Here is a 19,238-nt window from a genome sequence, read left to right on the forward strand (position 1 = left end):
GTGATCCCCAACCATCAACTGAAGATCTGTTAATTAATTTGAATTTAAATTAAAATCTTATCTTTTAGGAAAAGATATTATTAATTTTAATTTTTTATTTTAAACCTATTAGGATTAGTAATAAATAGAAACTCTGTACATTTAGACAGGTACCAGATGGTTACCAGAACCCTTATTTTTCGTCTCTAAACCATGAGCAACTAATCCTCCACTGTTAAGGAGCTCTGTCTATTTGTAATGGATTAATTCGTTTGATCTTTCTAATTTATTCATGTTTTGATTTATATTTCAAATAATTGTTTTCGCTCTTAATTTTATGAATATTGGGTGGAACGGAAGTATGACCCATGTTCTAATTGAGTTCTTGTAAAACTTGGAAAAGCTCTTTACTTGAACAACAGCTTGAAAACATATTATACTGAATTTTTAATTGTTTGTATTTAATGGGATACGTGACATATAATCCCTTTATTTGTGGATAATTAGGATTCTTTTGGCATATAACTAGAAACTCATCATCACCCTCTAATTGGATTTAAGTGTCCAAGGAATTGGCAGTTAATGAATTTTAGAGGAGACTAGGAAGGTCTAAGGAATTAGGGTCTAGTCACATATAGTTTGCCATGAAATTATATCTTGCATGATTAAATTAGTTAGTGATAAAAGTTAATCTGGAAAATGGGTAACTCTGAAACCCTAATTGCTTTCTCAACATTTTATTCCCAACTCATTTATTTGTCTATCCTTTTGATATTCTAAGTTCAAATTTAAACCTTTTGAACATCTCAAAACCAAATTTTTCTTGCCTAACTAATCCAATCAACCAATCATTGTTGCTTGATCCATCAATCCTCGTGGGATCAACCCTTACTCACGTAAGGTATTACTTGGTACGACCCAGTGCACTTGCCGGTTAGTAAGTGTGGGTTATAAATTCCGCATCATGAACATGGTATATTTAACAAATTTTATAAACATTAAGGTTTTCTGTTTCTTGGTAATATAATTTGTGTACGTGCTTGTTCTATTAAGAACTTACTTGTTCTAGAATCACATAATGAGAGTTTGATGGGTCATTTTGGTGTGCATAAGATTTTGGATGTTTTATCTCAACATTTTACTAGTCACACATGCGTCAAAATGTTGAAAAATTTTGTGCTAAATATTTGCATGTAAATAGACTAGATTTAAGTCTTTGTCACATGGTTTGTATACTCTCTTATCTCTTTCTGTGCATCTGTGAGTTGATGTTTCTATAAATTTTGTTCTTAGTTTGCCTAGAATTAGAAAAGGTAGGGATAGTATTTTTTTGTAGTAGATAGATTTAGCAAAATATCTCATTTCATTGTATACCATAAAATTGATGATGCAACAAACATTGTTGATCTGTTCTTTAGAGAGGTTATGCGCTTGCATGGTGTTCCCCAAACTATTGTTTCTGATCGTGATACAAAATTTTTGAGTCGTTTTTGAAAAATGTTGTAGGGTAAACTGGGCACAATTATCATCCTCAAACTGATAGTCAGACTGAAGTGGTAAATCGAACACTAGGGATCTTGTTGCATGCTGTTGTTGGTAAGAATTTGAAAATGTCAGAAGATTGTTTGTTTTTTATTGAGTTTGCTTATAATAGGACTATTCATTCTTCCACAAGTTTTTCTCATTTTGAACTTATTTATGGTTTTAATCTTTTAACTGTTTTGGATTTGTTATATTTGTCTTTGAGTGATCTTGTTAACTTGGATGCAGAAGGTTAAGATGAAAAGGTTAAGATAATGTTCTTGAAAGAATGTGAGTTGATTGAAAAGAAAAATGGGTTGACAGCTCAAAAGGTGAATAAAAGTCGAAGACATCTTGTCTTTGAACTTGGTGACTAGGTATGGGTTCATTTGAGAAAGAAGAGATTTTCTACTCAAAGAAATCCAAGTTAGACCCTACGGGTGATGGTCCATTTCAGGTGCTAGAAATGATATACTTACAAGATTGACCTTTTAGGTGACTATAATGTGTCTGCTACTTTTAATGTCTCTGACCTATCTCCTTTTAATTTGGATGCATATTCGAGGACGAATCATTTCAGGAGGGAGGGAATGATACGAGCTCTGTGGGACAAACTAAGAACTATTATATGCTAATTGCTCCAATTACAAGAGCAACAACTAAGAAAATAAATAAAGTTTTACAAACATGACTAAATCATTTGTTCAGAAGATGCATCAAGAATTAGCTAAGACAATGGTTAACGATTATCGAAAACTAAACGTCTTACTATTTACAAGTTGCATTGAAAACTATCTTTAGTCAAGTTGGATTAAATAGACATTCTTTATTAGTATTTATTTTAGGACTTATTTTATGTTTATTTTATTATTTTGTTTTTGTTTATTTTAAGCCTAATTATGATTTAGTCTATTTTGTTTTAGTGAACTTATGCATTAGGGTTTTGGAACTAAGAGATATAAAAACTTCTAAATTTTGTAGCTATTTTTTTTTTAATTTTGATGAATAAAAATTTCTTAAGTTTTTTTGAAAAATTTGAGTGTGAACAAAAAAGATAAAGTGATTCCCTTAATTGTTGCATCAGGAAATTAAATTAAAATAAGGAGTCTATTTCTTTGATTTTTCATTTATCCCAGGTTTCGTTCCATATCATTCTTATAAGTCCATAAAACTTGACTTAACGTCTCATGCTAAGTACGCGTTTTCTTACCAATTTACTTTTATTATTAAATTAATCAAAATTTTATTTGCAACCTCAATTTAACTATTTGTTTGTGCATAATATGGAGTTGAAGTTATCATTGTTACATTTTTTTATGCTGCAAAATTTTTAATGCGTTGGTAAGTAAACATGGTACTTTGATTATTGCTTAAAATTGAGGAATCTCAAAAAGATGAATTATATGTTTCTCAATGGAATCAATAAGTTTATTTTGACCAACTTCTACTAAAGGAATAACTTTTATCCACTTAGTAAAATAATCAATTAATACCAAAATAAACTTATGATTCTTCGATGATGGAAGATGAATTATACCAATCAAATCTAGAGTCCAACCTCTAAATAATCAAGATTTAATGATCGAATGTAATTTAAAAGCAGATCTTTATTGTAGTACACCATATTTTTTATATTCTTATAATGTTCAATGCAATCTTTAATCATAATCGGTCAAAACATGCACTCGATCATGCGGTAACACCCATTTCATTCTTTCCAACGCTGTATACTTGCTTTTATGTACAATATATATCTTCTATTCTTAATTTTCATAAATTTTTAATCATAATTGTAATTTTTTAAATTATTGTAGATTTATTAAGCTAACAAAAATTAAATTTATTAGGTTTAAGTAATTAAAGATAGAAGAATATTAGAAATAAAAATGAAAAATGGGGAGCAATGTTAAATTATTTTAGAGAGAAATAAAAATTATGAGAATATATAACACTTTACCTCACCATAACGAACATTAATTAAAAAAAAGGTTATAGTACATATATATTAAAATAAGATACTAATATAGATTATTATACATTAAAATATAAAATATATATAAAAAATAAATTTAATTACACATGTATTTATACAAAATATACAATATTTAATTTTAGTAATTAATTTAAGTATAAAACTAGTATTTTTTTTAAAAAAAAACACTTTTAAAAATTTGTGAATGTTAAAATAAAAAAATTGGATAAATATTTTGAATTGATAATACTTTCATAAAACAAACAGTAAATTCTATCATGTAGAAGAGAGATTCTTTTTATATGTGTAGAAATTTGTTGTTATTCTCCTAGTAGAACAAGTATATAGAGAGAGAGTGTAATTAAAGTTATAATGAAAGACAAAAGTTATTGTGCAGAATGTAGACCCCACTGCAACTGCAGTGAATGAATTAAAATATTTAATGATGTAAAATTGATTAGCTATTAATTATGAATGATAATGATGGACTGATTTTTGTTTTTTTTATTTAATGGATTTAAGATTTTGGGCCAAGCCATTTTTTTTTTTCTGAATTTGGGTCTTAATTGACTTTTTTATGAAACACGAAAATAATAAATATAATATCTTATAGATTTGGGGGTTATTTGAATTTTTTTTGCTTTGGGTCTTAAAATAATTTTTTCTATGTAGACGTAGATGTTGATTGATTTTTTTATGAAAAGTAGACATTTTTTTTTGTCATGGAAGATGTATTTTTATATTCTTAAAAATATTAGTTTAGTCTTATTTTTACATGTTATTTTTATTCTAATACTCTCAACAATCTTATTCTTAATAATGTTTTGGACTATAATCATTCATTATTTATGATTTTGTTATTAGTTATATGGTTAATTTTTGTAGTAGGATAAATAATTTATGTTATAAAAAAATTATAATAGTGCACAAAAATAAAATGCTTTAACATTTAGAATTTAATTTTGGTTCATTTAGGGTTTATTTTGATGATAATATTTTTGGTACGTCATAAAATTTTTGTGTTATAACAATTGTAAATCGATGATAGAATTTAGTGTTTAATTAGAATTGTTTTCGTAAACCTTAGTAAAAATTCTGAATATATTTAGTTAATATAGTTGTTGGAATTTCAAAATATAATTTATAAACTTTACGAAAAAATGAAATATGTATATTTTTTTCATGAGTATTTTACTAAATGGCATATATATATATATATATATATATATATATATATATATATATATATATATGTATGTATGTATGTATGTATGTATGTATGTATGTATGTATGTATGACCGAAGAGATTAAAATGAGGGTAAATCATATAAACGAATCGAAACCCATGAATTTGATTTACCTTGAGTATGGTTCATATAAACGAACCGAATACGTTCTAAATTTATATGAATGTCCAAAATGTAGAGTGGTTATATGAATTTATTGCAAATTTTTGTCAAAACCATTAAATCGAAAACCATGAATTTGATTTACCTTGAGTATGGTTCGATTCTTATAGTTTCGATTTTTCTCCATGGAAGCTGCTCCTGTTAAATCAAATATATTCGATTTACATGAAATAGTCTTCACTAAAATATTTTTTCATAGTAAATTGATTCCAATGAATTCGATTTACTAGTACACCTACTAATTCGAATCATATGTAATTGAAACATTCATATAATCGGTTTGCATTTAGGATATTCATGTAAATTTAAAACTTATTCGGTTTATTTATGTGATTTATCCTTAAAATGATTGTTGCTACTTTTATACATTCAATTAATTAATACAGAGATTTATTATCAAATGTAATATGATATCATTCTTTCATGATTCATTTAGGTGAATTTTATATTTTTTTTTACTTTTTTTTATATTTAATTCGTTCTAAAATTATGAAATGATAAGTATGGTTATAAAATGAATCCTTTCAAAAAATGAGCCTTAAATTTTTTTTAAAAAATAATTATTTACTTTGTATTCATAATATTTAAATAAAGTCTAACATATTAAAATTAGATTAAAAGTTATTTAAATTCTTTTTGTTGTTTCATTATTTTTAAATTTGTGAATAAAATGGTTTAGTTATCCAAATTTGTTGTTACTTGATTTAGGGTTTAGTGTAAGATACTTTAGGGTTTAGGTTTTAGCATAGAAAACTTTAGAATTTAGAAATATATTGTTTAGAATTTAGGGTTGGATGGTTTAGAGTTTAGGATCGGATAGTTTAAGTTTCATGATTAAGAAATTAGAATTTGTGGTTTATGTTCTAGGGATTAAAATTAGATGGTTTAAGTTTTTCATTTTAAAATTGGATTGCTAAGTATTTTAATATTTAATGATAAGGAGTTTAGTGCTTAGGATTGACATTTTCGATAAAATTTAAAAAATAGATACAGTGTTAATTACCAGATTTTTTATGCTTAATATTAATTTAGTTGTTAATTCATTTATGTGTAGGTTAATTTAATAATAACGTAAATTATGTGTAGGTTAATGGTTAATGTGAATGAAAATATTTAAATAATTGTTATTTAAATTTTTATTTGCTAGTAAATTATTTTTAAAATAAAGATACGATGAATAAAAAAAATTAATCAACACCTACATCTACACAGAAAAAATCAATTAAGACAAAAAAAAAATTAATTAACCCAAAACCCACAAAATACTATATTTATTATTTTCGTTTTTCATAAAAAAAGTCAATTAAGACCCAAATTCAGAAAAAAAAAAACTTGGCCTGACCCAGAAACTTATTTCTATTAAAGAAAAAAAATCAAAAAACCAGCCCATCATTATCATTCATAATTAATAACTAATCAATTTTACATTATTAAATACTTTAATTCACTCACTACAGTAGGGTCCACAGCTGCACTAAGATCAACTTTTGTTTTTTATTATAGCTTTAATTGCTCTCTCTCTAAGCACTTGTTCTACTAGAAGAATGACAACAAATTTTTATACATATAAAAAAAATCTCTCTTCTACAGGATAGAATTCACCAAAACAAAAATAAAAAAAACAAACGCAAAAGGAGTCATCTACATTCAAGTATTCAACACAAACCATCATGGGCATTAAGCAATAAAACTAAACATGATTTATAAACTAAGCCACCAGAGTGATTGTAAAGTATGTCTATAAATTGGGATATATGTATATACTATATACATACATTGCCGAAGAGAAAGTATTTGAAGTTAAATATACAGTGGTTTCTGTCGAACTATATATCTTTTTTCAAGCTTGTTCGATCTGTTCTGATCGAATATCCTCTAAAGAATGACCTATATGAAAAATAACTATACATCATTCAATTAGAGCTTCCTTTTTTTGTGTGTTAAAATACACTATCAATATACAAGGAAATTAAAGTTGTGATATTGAATTAGCCAAATTCTCTTATGCAGTTACCAGGCAACAAGTACTTGTACTTATCTGCATTGTTCAACAAATAGGCCGGAAGATGCACGGCCGAGTAGGAATGAGGGATCGGCCCCATCTTCCCGATGATCTCCCTGAACGTGTACTCTTCGGGAAGCATGTCGAACAAGTCAGCGCCTCTGCATATAATATCCTGAATCCTTTCAGGGCTCAAGTAACGAGAAAAGCGCACCCGGTCAGTATGGCTGTAAGCCTTCATCTTGAATATGAATTCGCTGATATGTCGAAAACAGAAGCTGCAATGCCAGCCTGCATCCGACAACAACAACTCACCCTGTCTATAGTGTGCATACCTGGTCTTTCCAGGCACATACCTATGAATGGAAGCTCTCCAACTCTTGTTGTCCACAAAGAACTCATAAGAGTAGAGGTAGTTCCTTAACTGAAGGTGAAGAACTGAAGGAATATCGTCGCACCACCTCAAGAGATTAATTGTGTGAGCGCTGGGAATCTCATCAACATCTGACATGATTAAGAGATCATCATCTTCAATGCCGGCTATCCTTAGAAGCTGATCGAGCGCAACTCTTTGATACGCCTCTTCCACGAAGGGATTTTCTTTTTTCTTGAATCTTCCTCCAATTACTCCATATGTCAGCCGAGGCTCAACAAACTTGAACTTGCTCCTATTTCGAGCAAAAACCAGAGGCTTCATTAGCCCTGTAAATGTTGAGTTCGATTCAAGGAGTACAAACTGTGTGATATAGGGATACATTTCGTTCCATCGAATGGTAAGCATGTCGATTTCATTGCTAAACAACACTGCGTCGAAAACTCGCCTTGGGGATTCGCGAATCCCCCATCCGTGAAGCTTGCACAGAGACTCCATCGACACATCATCGTTGTAATAGTGAGGGATTTCGTGGAATGGCCTTGGAGGAGAATCCCAGAGCGGTCTGAAAAAGTATGAAATTTTTTGACCGTGCAAGTACACACCTAAGATGCTCAATGGAAGAACCAGAAATAGAAAAATCACAACCTTAAAGTCCAATCCTAGCGACATGCACTTTAGCCTTGATATGCTTAATGCACCATGAGATCCCTGCTACATACAAAACAAAGTTGAGACTCACCTGCAGTTGTATTTAATTAAAAGTGAAAATTCGCATACAGTTATCTTTACATGAGGTTGATATTTGAAAACTGTTAGATGATAATTCAATCAAATGATCTACATGTAAGTTTTCATCTTAACTAAATTATTATCTAATCATACGCGAAGGCTGCAGGTGAATTTCCACCTCTGGTTGCTCCAAAAAGAATGAAATAATTCAAAATGAAAGAACAGCATTCAAAATTATCATCATAAATAAACGCCAAAATCGGCACTCAGGAAACGTGCGTGCACTTTAAACCACAAATACACACAAATGAACATGTGATACAAATATTCATATTATTTCCCTTGTTCAACCTATTTAGTAATACCAACAAAATCAGCGAATGAAGAATAAAATAAAATAACAAAAAAATCATTGAGAAAAATGAGTGATAAATTCTTTCTTTGATTAAAAGGATGTTTTTTTTTTGGTATTCCTGAAAAAGAAAGACCAAACATAACTCAAGCTACCATTTCGCATCGAGAACATTGAGCAACAAATAAATATAAAAAAAAAGAAGAAAATTTCTGAGTAGAGAAAAGTTTGGTTAATAAAAAAACAAGTACCTGGTCACAAAAACCTATGTCATCAGTTTTCTTCGAATTATAATACCCTTCATCCATGGTTCTGAACAACCCACAAAAAATTCCAAAATTTCTTTTTTGTGGGTTATCAACTCTATTTTTCCTTTCAGTTAGAAGATACGAATATTCTCATGAATCTCATGCCCGAAATGGCAGAAAAAAAAATCGGCAAGGAGGGATAAACCCAGAAATTATATGATATTTGAGGCTTGTTTCGCTTGTAACGTCAATAATAGACGTTTAGTTTGGTTTTGCTTCTAAATATTGAAGGATGAATGAGGAAAGGGATTTTTCATTTGAAGTTAACGGTTTTGTGTGTGTATATAAATAGTGGTAACCACCAAGGTTAATAAGTAATTATAAATTACCTAAAATAAAAGAAGTTAACAACAAATTATTCTCATTTTGCTTTTCTTACATTTTATTTTATCTGTTCTTATCCAAAATGGGTAGTTAAAAACTAAAGTTGTACTATTTTTAGCCCAATTAAATTTGTCAAGTAGATTTATTCATCAGAGTTAAAATGATTGAGAAAGAGTTACATATTGTCTTCTTTTCTTTCTATTACGAAGTAACAAAAATAGATTTTATTAGTATTATTAGTATAAAAGTATCTGAATTTTGAACTGTACATAATTTTTAGTTTAATGACATAGAAAAATGACACAATTTTAATTAAAAATAAAAAATTAGTTAAGTAATATATAAATGATTTTGAATTGTAAAAAAAATTGAATCAATGCACAAAGAATACAACGGTTGTGTAATAACTATTCGTGGTGAAAAAGACATGGGTCAAAAGCAAATTTTTTATTTTTTAATCTTTTTTTAATCAAAAGCAAAATTATTCAGGTGCAACAGAATTATATGAAATTGGAAACTTGCATGCCATTGTTAACTAAATTTTTATCTAATAGTTTTCAACTATGAACTTCACATGAAAACAACTAACTGCATGCGAGTGTTTAATTTATACGAGAGAATAGAAACTTTGATCCTTAACTGAATGCGTTTTGGAGTTTCTTACAGCAGTTTATCATGGACAAATTACAAGCTTTGATCAACAGGGGGAAAGAGTTGCATCCTTTTATACAAATTGAAAAGAACCAAGGAGACATAACAACACAAAGTAAAAGATAGAAACTATTCCAAAGAAGGAAAAAACAGACATTAGGATCAAAAGAAATCAATATCTAAATAGTTACCAGAAGGCTTGACACCAGGCGGCTTTTCCGCTGCGAGGGCCTTCATGGCCTGCCTTGGCACCTCTGGAGGACTCGCACAGCGGATCAGCGCCCAGTTAACATTATGAAAGAACGGATGTTGTTTTATCTCTGTCGCTCCGCGTCGATAGGCCAGCCGATTCTGCGGCTCTTTCACGAGTAAACCCCGGATTAAGTCCCTGGCTGCAAAGCTTACTGTAGGGGTTTCTGGGAACCTTAAGGGCTGGCCAACAACATTAAACAGAGTTGCTCTGTTTGCTGAGCCTTTGAATGGTGTTCTACCAAACAAAAGCTCATACAAGAATATCCCAAATGTCCACCAGTCTACAGCACTACCATGTCCTTCACCTTTGATTATTTCGGGTGCCAAGTATTCGTGTGTTCCTACAAATGACATTGATCTCGCATTCGTGGGCTCGGCGATGAGCTCAGGGAGTGGGGTCACCTGATTATGCACATCATTCTTTTGTTTTGACTTCTTTTCTTTCTTCTTCGACTTCCCTCTAAGGAAGCGCGGCGTAAAACATGAAGGCTGGATGCAGTCAGGCTGCATCACGCAAGTCGGCTCAATGCAGGCCGGCTGAACACAATATCCTGAGGTTTTCATTTCCAAGAAAGAGTTTGTGGACTTTACAACAGTAGGACTGACTGCACACCTTAGAGAGAGATCGAAGTCCGACAGCATTATATGACCGTCTTCCCTCACCAACACGTTTTCCGGTTTAAGGTCTCTGTAGATGATTCCAAGCATGTGCAAGTACTCCAAAGCAAGGAGAACTTCTGCCACATAAAACCTGCACAGTGCAGATTAATAGGAAGAGTATAATTAGTATGAAATGTTTGATACTTTGTATGAAAATGCATCAATTTGCAACATGATGAATAGGACTTCGGACTTTGAACCGACTTCCACCAGCTCACCAAGCATGCGAAGAACATCAGATTGTTCTTAGCCTTTCAAAAAGAATTGTAAATCAAAAGGAAAGACAGCATTCACAAGAACTGAAGTGAAGGCTAACAAAATAAATGGTGGGTTGTAATGCAAGACGAATAAACACTAAAGCATCTTGTACAATTACTCAGAATGTCACAATTATGGACAAGGATGAAGAAACAACTAAAACTATGATGGTAGTACATGCAAGCAAGCCTAAGGTTTGGTTTTGAAAAACTTTTTACTTTTCGAAAGTAGATTATCAAAGGGGGCTTTTGAAAGATGACTTTCTAAAAGTCCATCTATGTTTGGTAAATCAAATTAAAGATGACTTTTAATAAGCACAAACAAGAACAATTGTGTTTGATAAAATAGCTTTTAACATTTAAAAAACTACAATAGACACATATATAAGAGTAAATTTGGATATTTATTAATATATGAAGTTATGTTGGAGTTTTTAATTTTGATAAGCATATGCTAACTTTAAAAAACTCTTCTTTAAATGCTATCAAAAGCATCCATGTCTTTTCAAAGCTGAAAGCACAAGTGTATAGTCTTTTTATTTATCAAACACAAAACGAAGAGCTTGCACCTCTTCAAAAAAAAAAAAAAATTACCGAACAAAGCCTATTTCTAGCCAGTTTGGGAGACATCCTTAAACAGAGTCGAAAAAACATGAGAATTTCCATATACATGAAAACAAATATCTTGGATACTTGAAAATCTTATAGGCCATGTTTTGTTTAAAGTGTGAATTGCTAGGATGCTAGACACTGGATATTCAAAATTAAATGATCATTTGTATTAGTCACTGATGGCCTCTCATCATCTTATGATCATTATTCTAGTTTCCATGTTCTCACAGAATATGAAGGATCAACACAGTTTCCATCCTAGTTCCATAGAACATTTGCATTGATAAATCAAAGGAATATACTAAAGACTAATTGCAGGATGGAATGCAGAAAAGAATAAGGAATTGCCAACCTGGCAGCATGCTCGGAAAAATACTTCCCCGGCTGTCTTTGTCTGAGTGCATGCAGATCCCCGCCGGGGCAAAACTCCATTACCAAGCAAGAGAATGTCTCTGTCTCAAAGTGAGTATACAAAGTTGGTAAAAAAGGATGATCAAGAGACTGCAATATCTCTCTCTCCGTTTGAGCCCTCTGGAGCTTATTGCGATTCGCCAGCTCCGTTTTGTTCATTACTTTCATAGCAAAACAAGCCCTTGTGCCACCTAACTCAGCTAGATATGCACTTCCTATGTCTCCACACCCCAATTTCTTCAACAACCTGAAATGCCTCATTTCCAAAGCTCCATCCCGAGCTCGGACAGCTTGAATTGCTTCCCATCTTATATCATTTGCCTTATGGGGTTTATACAAAGCACTACTGAAGCTACTGGTGCTGCTCTCATCACTAACATCACTTCCTGTACTCCCTCTACAGATGCTGCTCTTCCTGCTCTCGTTGAATTCGACCGAATTCACAGCTTCTCCGCTTTCAACAGACTTATCAACACTTACACATTCACTCACTCCAGCAATTGTAGAGCTTTGTTTGGCTTCTGAATAGAAACTATTCTGAGGGCTCGGACAACAAGTAATCTCCGATTGATCAGCAACTCCATTCAATGCACCAGATTTGTGTTTCCCAGATTCCATTTGGCTGCTCAAATCATAATTCTTGGCATCTTCAAACTTTGGTTTGATGCACAATTTCTTTTCCATTGTGACAATGTTCTTCGCTAAGCAACTCTCAACTGTGTCATTGAGGCCGAAAGTATGAGGAGCGGTCGAATTCGGAGTCCCAGATGTCGAAGGAGGATCATGATCTACCCCAGAAACTGAATTCTGAACCTCTGGCAAAGACTCAATTTCATCAACAGCTGACTCCATCAACAAATTCTTAACTTGCTGTAAAATCAAATGCAACCCAGTAAATTAACAAAACTACCAGTTACGAAATTCTCTAAATAGCAACAATTGGCGATGTTTGTTGAAATAAAAAGCATTGAAATGAAGCAAAATGAAATCCAAATGCCGAAAATTGGGGGAAAAGTTCAGAATTCAGACAACTGCAAAACCTATAACCCGAAAGAAAACATCGGGAAAAAAAAATACATAAGAAAACCTATAAAAGGCTTCGAGTAAAACAAGGTTTTCAGACTTGGACAACTATTACCAAGAAAACCCGGTTTCTTCTCTGGTCAACATGAACAAAACAGAACCATAACTTGACAAGTCCAACGCCTTCTCCTGATGCCAATAGAAACTAAAACAAATAAAACCGAAGTTAAAGCGTGTTAAAATATCCAGAAACTAGCTTCAGCTTTTTCCTTTGATTCCACTGCAGGAACAGCTATTATAAGCCACCCCAAAAGAAAGGAAGCAAAAGGGTACACACCAAGACATACAGATAGGAGAGAGAGAAAGAGAGACCACAGAAAAAAAGGTAAAGAAAGAACACGAACCTTATCATCAAAGGAGACACACTGCAATGTTATGCCAGAAGAAGAAACCTTGTTCCATGGCTATAGAACAAGTTCTGAAGAAAGTGAAACAACTTGGGTTTGGTGTCTGTCTTTGCTCTTCTAGTCCGTAGAACATGAAACTCAGATCCGATCCAAAAGAAGGAGGAAGGGACACTTAACAAATAAAAACCGTAACAATAATAACAATAACAACAGAGACTGTTGATGTGCTCGTTTATAATTTTTGGCCTTTTAATTAAGTGGTGAGTTGCAGGGTGCTTTTTATTATTATTTTTTGGCTTTGTGAATTGAGAATTGCAGAAAACGAAGACAACCTCGCAAGCAAAGCTACGCGGGGAAAAAATAAAAGTAAAAAATAAAAAAAGTGGTGTTCCTTATATAAATGGTTATGTTCCCTCCAGACGAAACCCAATCTCGTCAGTTTCTTGTTCTTGTTTTTGCCTTTTTCCATGTTTATCTATCTTTTGCAAAAGAAACTAATTAAATTATGTTTACAAAAATGTTTTCAGACTTACTTTTCATATAATAGAGTTTATAGGTTTAAATTAAATCAATTCTATGAAGTTAAAATTTAGAAAAAGTGATTTTTTTTAAAAGTTTATTTAAAAAATTAATTTGCTCGTTATAAAAAAATCAGCCTTCAAATTAGTTATTACTTATTAGTATAAAATATATATTAAATATAAATTAAATAATATATATTTATACAAAAATATAAATGAACTGATTTTTATATACACAAAATATTTTTGTTATAAAATATGTAATTTTTGACTTCTTAGACCATATCTCACTGATTCTTAATATCCATAAAGTTTGAGGCTCCTATTCGATTCTTAAGTTTTATAAGTGATTTTTATCACAATTTAAAAGATAAACATATAGTTACTCTTACTCATAGAACTTTATGTGCAATCATCATACACTCGCTTAAGAGAGATTAAGATTTATCTTTCACATATTATCTTGTAAAAGAAAGAGTTTTGTAGCTCTTTTAAGTGTTTTGAAGTTGTGATTTCTTCTAAGTTTTTTTTAGAGCTAATGTTTAAGATTGAAGTTTGTTACACAATTGTTTTAAGCGATTTTTCAAGCACCCACTAAAGCCTGATATATAGTAGAAAGTTCCTGACATCTTGGTGGGAAGAACTCGACATAGATAAAGATTTATAGTTTCAAAGTAGTATGAAAAAATACAATTCTTTAAGTGTTTGGGGTTCGCTTGCAAGCCTTTTGTAAGAATTAGTACAAGTACATTTAATTTAAGTTATCTCTATTCCAAATAGTGCAAAAAATATTAGTACGTGGTTTAAATGTTTAGTATTCGCTTACAAGCATATGAAAAGTTGAGATAAGTTTCTTTTAGGCAAAAATTTATCATTAATTTTATTATTCAATTCACCTACTTTTGAGTATATTTTTCCTTATTGAGTAACAGCAGGACCATTGTTTAAGCCATCTTCATCGTGGTTGAAGAAAATTCGATCATTGGTATTAGAGTTCTGTAAGTATTAGTACAAAGCATCCAACAAAAAAGTTTGGCCTCCAAAGCAAAGAGCTATTGCTAAGACAAACAAAAATTGGGATCATACAATGAATTTCCAAAATGGTTGTATTCAATGGAGACTCATCGATCAAACCAATGTTATGTTTGTGGTTGGAGGCTTGGTTGAGTGGCATATCATATGCCTCCTTAACAACCAAAAAAAACTACCGGACCAAAAAAAAAAACCTAATGTTATGTTTTATTGAGTGTTGTGGATATTTTTTCCTATGTGAATAGTAAACCCCTTATCTCCATCAACAGTATCTACTTGTATGACAATATATTGTCAGTGGCATTTGCAGTTGACAAGGAAGAGACGAAGGAAGCTAGTCGTTTCATGACTTACCTCATCCAACAGGACATGCGTTAATCGAGCATGTTAGTGATTTATGAAAAGTACAAGTCAACTGATTTTGCATGGAGCGTTGATAAAATTGGTTGGCAGAAACCCAATGGTGCATGAAACATTACTGCCAACTTCATATAACACTTTAAAAACAAAATCTTATAAAAGATACTTATTAATGCAGCAAATTCAAAATAAAACAGGAATCCACTCACTACTTCAATCGGCTGAGGGAAAAGGAATTTTCTATTATGTAGTGGCTTGACGAAATGCCTAGGGAACACTAGGCTCGATATTGTGACGCGGGGAGTAGGTTTGGATGGATGACACAAATATTTCTAATTACATTAATGTTGCATCAAACGCCATGCAGAATCTTCCAATATATGCAAGTGACAGGTTGGAGACTCAAGCAGAACTTGAAAGCGAGCATGTGAATTATCACAAATAATGATTAAGGTCATTGAGTTCAAATTGAAGAACATAAACACCATGAATCTTCATTAGTTTGATCGTTCCGGAGAAAATTTTACGATGGTTGAATTAGTAGTAGTGTCAGATTCTAGGCAGCCGGTTTATCATGTGTTACTCCACAAGGCAAATATGACAATGAAATTTTCAAACTCTTCAAATTCCTTGTCACCATGTGCTAGTAGTCTATTCCCACGCACGACTAAACTTGATAGTGAAGTGACTTAAAAATGCATGAAAAGGGAGGCTGATCTTACCAAGATATATGTTTCTGAAAACATAAACTTAAGAAAGCGTATTAAGTCTTTGGACTTCTTGTGAATTGCAAAAGACATTAGTTAAATTTTAAAGTAGGTTAAGAAAAACCTGTAAAACAACTCCTGAGGTATGTAGTACACTAAGAACGGCTTCCAAAATAGTTTCTAAAGTGTGTTTGATTGTTGTCTCAACATAAATGGAACATAAATATAAATACATAAGAATATATAAATATAAAAAAATACTAATTTTATATTGTATTTGGTAAGTTAGATAAGACAGAACACACAATTTATTATTATATTAAAATTTTAATTTTATCTTTATTATTTTAACATAACCATAATTACTTCTACCTTTTTTATTCTTCTTTTAAAATTATTGAAAACTATCACCACCTTTAAACCAAACCTAGAAACTACAAAAATCTTACCCAAACTAAAATTCAATATGTATAATAATAACAAATACTTCAATTTCAACTGAAATGAAAAAATACACAGATTTAATTTTTTTAATAAAAGATAAAAAAAATCAAACTCAAAGACTACAGAGGTTGAGATGATAAATGATGAGATACAAGCAAGACAATGAATATTAGATATTTTTAAATGAGTCTTCTCAAGTACCACTTTGATTTAGATAATTAAAGTGATCTAAATATTTTAGATAGAGAAAGTATAGAGGACCAATATTTTTATTGAAATTTGGCCAACACTTAACTATTTAAAAATAAATCTTTATTCCAAGATGTAAATTTGTGTAAAAACTATTTAGATTGTGTTTTTCACCATGATAAAAGTCTTCTAAGCTAGCTGTTCTATAATATTTCTATAAGTTGATTACTAAAAGCCAGATTCTATAGTATAAGAAATTCTAAAGAACTGATTTACTGATTAACTATTCTCTCCATTCCAAATAATGTTACAAAAAGGAAACTAACTTTTTATAACTCATTCTAATATCTAATAACTCAATTTTATAAGGTTAATTGTTATATTATAACCATCATTCTACTATTAAAGGAGAATGTTATAATATTGACTATGTATAAGTCTAAGGACATCATACCAAAAGAGACCACAATAAGGCATCAAGCATCTTATTATGAGAGTAACTCATAAAAAGAGCAACTCACATAAGTTCATAACATCATAACCTCGTAATATACGCACTACCAAATATGTGCACTAATGTATGATCTTTAACTTAGTTTCTCTTGTGACGATCCATACCAATATAACTGGAACGTCGGAGTCCTTCCAAGAACACTCCAGAATTGGGAATGACGAACTCGGAATAGGAGGATGGCGGCAACATCGTGTCTCCAACCTATTCTCTACAATTTTATTTGGGTAACTCATAAACTCGGAAGAGCAAAAACACTTTTGAACAATGGCGCCGTCTGTAGGAACACGTCGCTTGTCACATTCTTTTCATTCTAAGTTCTACCTCAAGATGAATTTAGCACAACACATATTCACAAGATGAACAATATAAAAAAAAAGAACAAAAAATACATGATTACAACAGACAAACATTAAAAATACATAATACAAAAGATTTACAAAAAATATGGAAAGATTTACACATTTTAATTTGTGATCATATTATTATATGCTTCAAAGGTTTATAATTACTAGACCAATTAAATTATGTGATTTGAAAATTTAGTAAATAGAGGTGTTCGATTTATGGTTTAATTCGACTTTTAAAAAAAATTATTCAATTTATTTTTATATTAATTTTTTGATTTGATTTTTTTTTATCAAGACTAACCAAACCAAACCAAACCAATTGAAATAAATTTGGTTTAGTTCGATTTTTTTATTTTTACATTCATTAAAAAAGTTACATATTCTAATCATATATGGGAACTAAAACCTTCTTAAAGCTATTTTCAAATCAATGATATAGAATACATAATGCCCAAGACACTTGGTCTAGTGACATGGTGCTGATTTGCAAGACAATTGGTTTCTATTTAGTGCTTTATTGTCATCAAAATACAAGACAATTGATTTCTATTTAGTGCTTTATTGTCATCAAAATACAGTAAAAAGAATTTGCATATCTCTGGATACATCCTATACCTGTCATGATAAAAAAATAAAAATCAAGGAACACTACTTAATATCTAGAGATCGAAGTTTACAAAATTAAAAGACAAATTTATTTTTCATTAAAGAAAAAAATGGTAAAAATTTTAATTAAGTTCCTTGAAGTCATGAATCAATACAATTTGTACTCACATTTTTTTTTAAATTTGTACACATAAATTAATAAAATAATAATTTAATATTTATATTAGTCAAATAATGACGAAAAATACTAAAAGTTGTTGACACCTAACAATTTTGGGTAAAGAACTAAATTGGTTCCCTAGGTTTGGGCGTAATTCTGTTTTGGTCTTTAAGGTTTAAAGTGTTTTATTTGAATCCAAAAAAATTTCATTTAGCATCAATTTAGTCCCACAGTGAGGTCAAAATTAAATAATTAACAAAATGTCCTACATAACAACAGTTCAAAAACAAAATCGATAATTTGGAAAACAAGTACAAGCTCCAGAGGCACAAAATCAACTATTGATGCATCAATACATTTATTTATCATTTTCTTTAGTTTTATAGAAAATATTTTATTTATATTATAAAAAAATAATAAATAAATGTATTGATGTATCAATTGTTGATTTTATGTCTTTGGAGCTTGTACTTGTTCTCCACATTATCGATTTTGTTCTTGTACCGTTGTTATGTAGAACATTTTGTTAATTATTTAATTTTGACCTAATTGATGCTAAATGAAACTTTTTTGGATTCAAATAAAACACTTTAAACCTTAAAGACCAAAACAGAATTACGCTCAAATCTAGGGACCAATTTAATACTTTATCCAACAATTTTTTATAAAAATATACGTGATAAATAATTTGGAGACCATTCTAGCGTTTATACTGGATATGCATATCTGTACTGGTTTACTACCATCTAGTTTACAACCACGTCAAAGGGAATTCGTCAGCCATGATTTGTAGAGCTCTTTGCTACTTTTCACATTCATTTGGCTGTTCATATAAACGACGGAATTTTCACATTTAAAAGAGAAAAAAAAAAAGAATTGCGCAACTTATGCTGATAGGTCTCCTAGACAAACTTTTAGTCCACTGTGTCGTGTTTAGTCACTGCGATGCAATATTGCAATTCGACAAGAATTTCCTATTTTCTTCCTTTGTTATATATTCTATTGTATTCTTCCATGATATTTGGAGGAAAATGTGATGCTTTTTTCACTCCAGTTGCTTTATATAGCTGGATTTTACGAAAGATTCATCCCCTGTTATGCGCAAAAAGATT

General features: G+C 30.7%; 2 protein-coding genes across 5 annotated transcripts; both read right to left on the minus strand.

Moving 5' to 3' along the window:
- Positions 1-6,604: 6,604 nt before the first annotated feature.
- On the minus strand, positions 6,605-8,912 carry LOC112697289 (uncharacterized). 3 transcript variants are annotated; one of them, XM_072197502.1, is made up of 2 exons: positions 8,593-8,912; positions 6,605-7,999 (listed from the first exon to the last, which is right to left on the minus strand). In XM_072197502.1, the coding sequence occupies exon 2, from the start codon at positions 7,927-7,929 to the stop codon at positions 6,871-6,873; it is 1,059 nt and encodes a 352-aa protein (XP_072053603.1). In that variant the 5' UTR covers positions 7,930-7,999; positions 8,593-8,912; the 3' UTR covers positions 6,605-6,870. The 3 variants fall into 3 exon arrangements, with proteins under 3 accessions (XP_072053603.1, XP_025606187.1, XP_072053602.1); XM_025750402.3 differs by having other exon boundaries at positions 6,605-7,968; positions 8,593-8,909; XM_072197501.1 differs by having other exon boundaries at positions 6,605-7,971; positions 8,593-8,908.
- A 667-nt stretch (positions 8,913-9,579) lies between these two features.
- LOC112697290 (protein kinase PVPK-1) lies at positions 9,580-13,757 on the minus strand. Of its 2 annotated transcripts, XM_025750403.3 has the most exons (4): positions 13,244-13,719; positions 12,955-13,044; positions 11,758-12,686; positions 9,580-10,627 (listed from the first exon to the last, which is right to left on the minus strand). In XM_025750403.3, exons 3-4 carry the CDS (start codon positions 12,666-12,668, stop codon positions 9,787-9,789), a joined length of 1,752 nt encoding a protein of 583 aa, XP_025606188.1. In that variant the 5' UTR covers positions 12,669-12,686; positions 12,955-13,044; positions 13,244-13,719; the 3' UTR covers positions 9,580-9,786. The 2 variants fall into 2 exon arrangements, with proteins under 2 accessions (XP_025606188.1, XP_025606189.1); XM_025750404.3 differs by lacking the exon at positions 12,955-13,044 and having other exon boundaries at positions 13,244-13,757.
- Positions 13,758-19,238: the final 5,481 nt, after the last annotated feature.

This window comes from Arachis hypogaea, chromosome 6, assembly GCF_003086295.3.
Source record: "Arachis hypogaea cultivar Tifrunner chromosome 6, arahy.Tifrunner.gnm2.J5K5, whole genome shotgun sequence".
NCBI lineage: Eukaryota > Viridiplantae > Streptophyta > Magnoliopsida > Fabales > Fabaceae > Arachis > Arachis hypogaea.

Excerpts from the sequence above, each read along its gene's own strand:
- LOC112697289 (XM_072197501.1), bottom strand. The coding sequence starts at position 8,649 with ATGGATGAAGGGTATTATAATTCGAAGAAAACTGATGACATAGGTTTT. Across the intron at positions 7,972-8,592 it reads ACATAGGTTTTTGTGACCAG|CAGGGATCTCATGGTGCATT; the intron begins GTACTTGTTTTT and ends TTTTGTATGTAG.
- LOC112697290 (XM_025750404.3), bottom strand. The coding sequence starts at position 12,668 with ATGGAGTCAGCTGTTGATGAAATTGAGTCTTTGCCAGAGGTTCAGAAT. Across the intron at positions 10,628-11,757 it reads TTTTCCGAGCATGCTGCCAG|GTTTTATGTGGCAGAAGTTC; the intron begins GTTGGCAATTCC and ends TGCACTGTGCAG.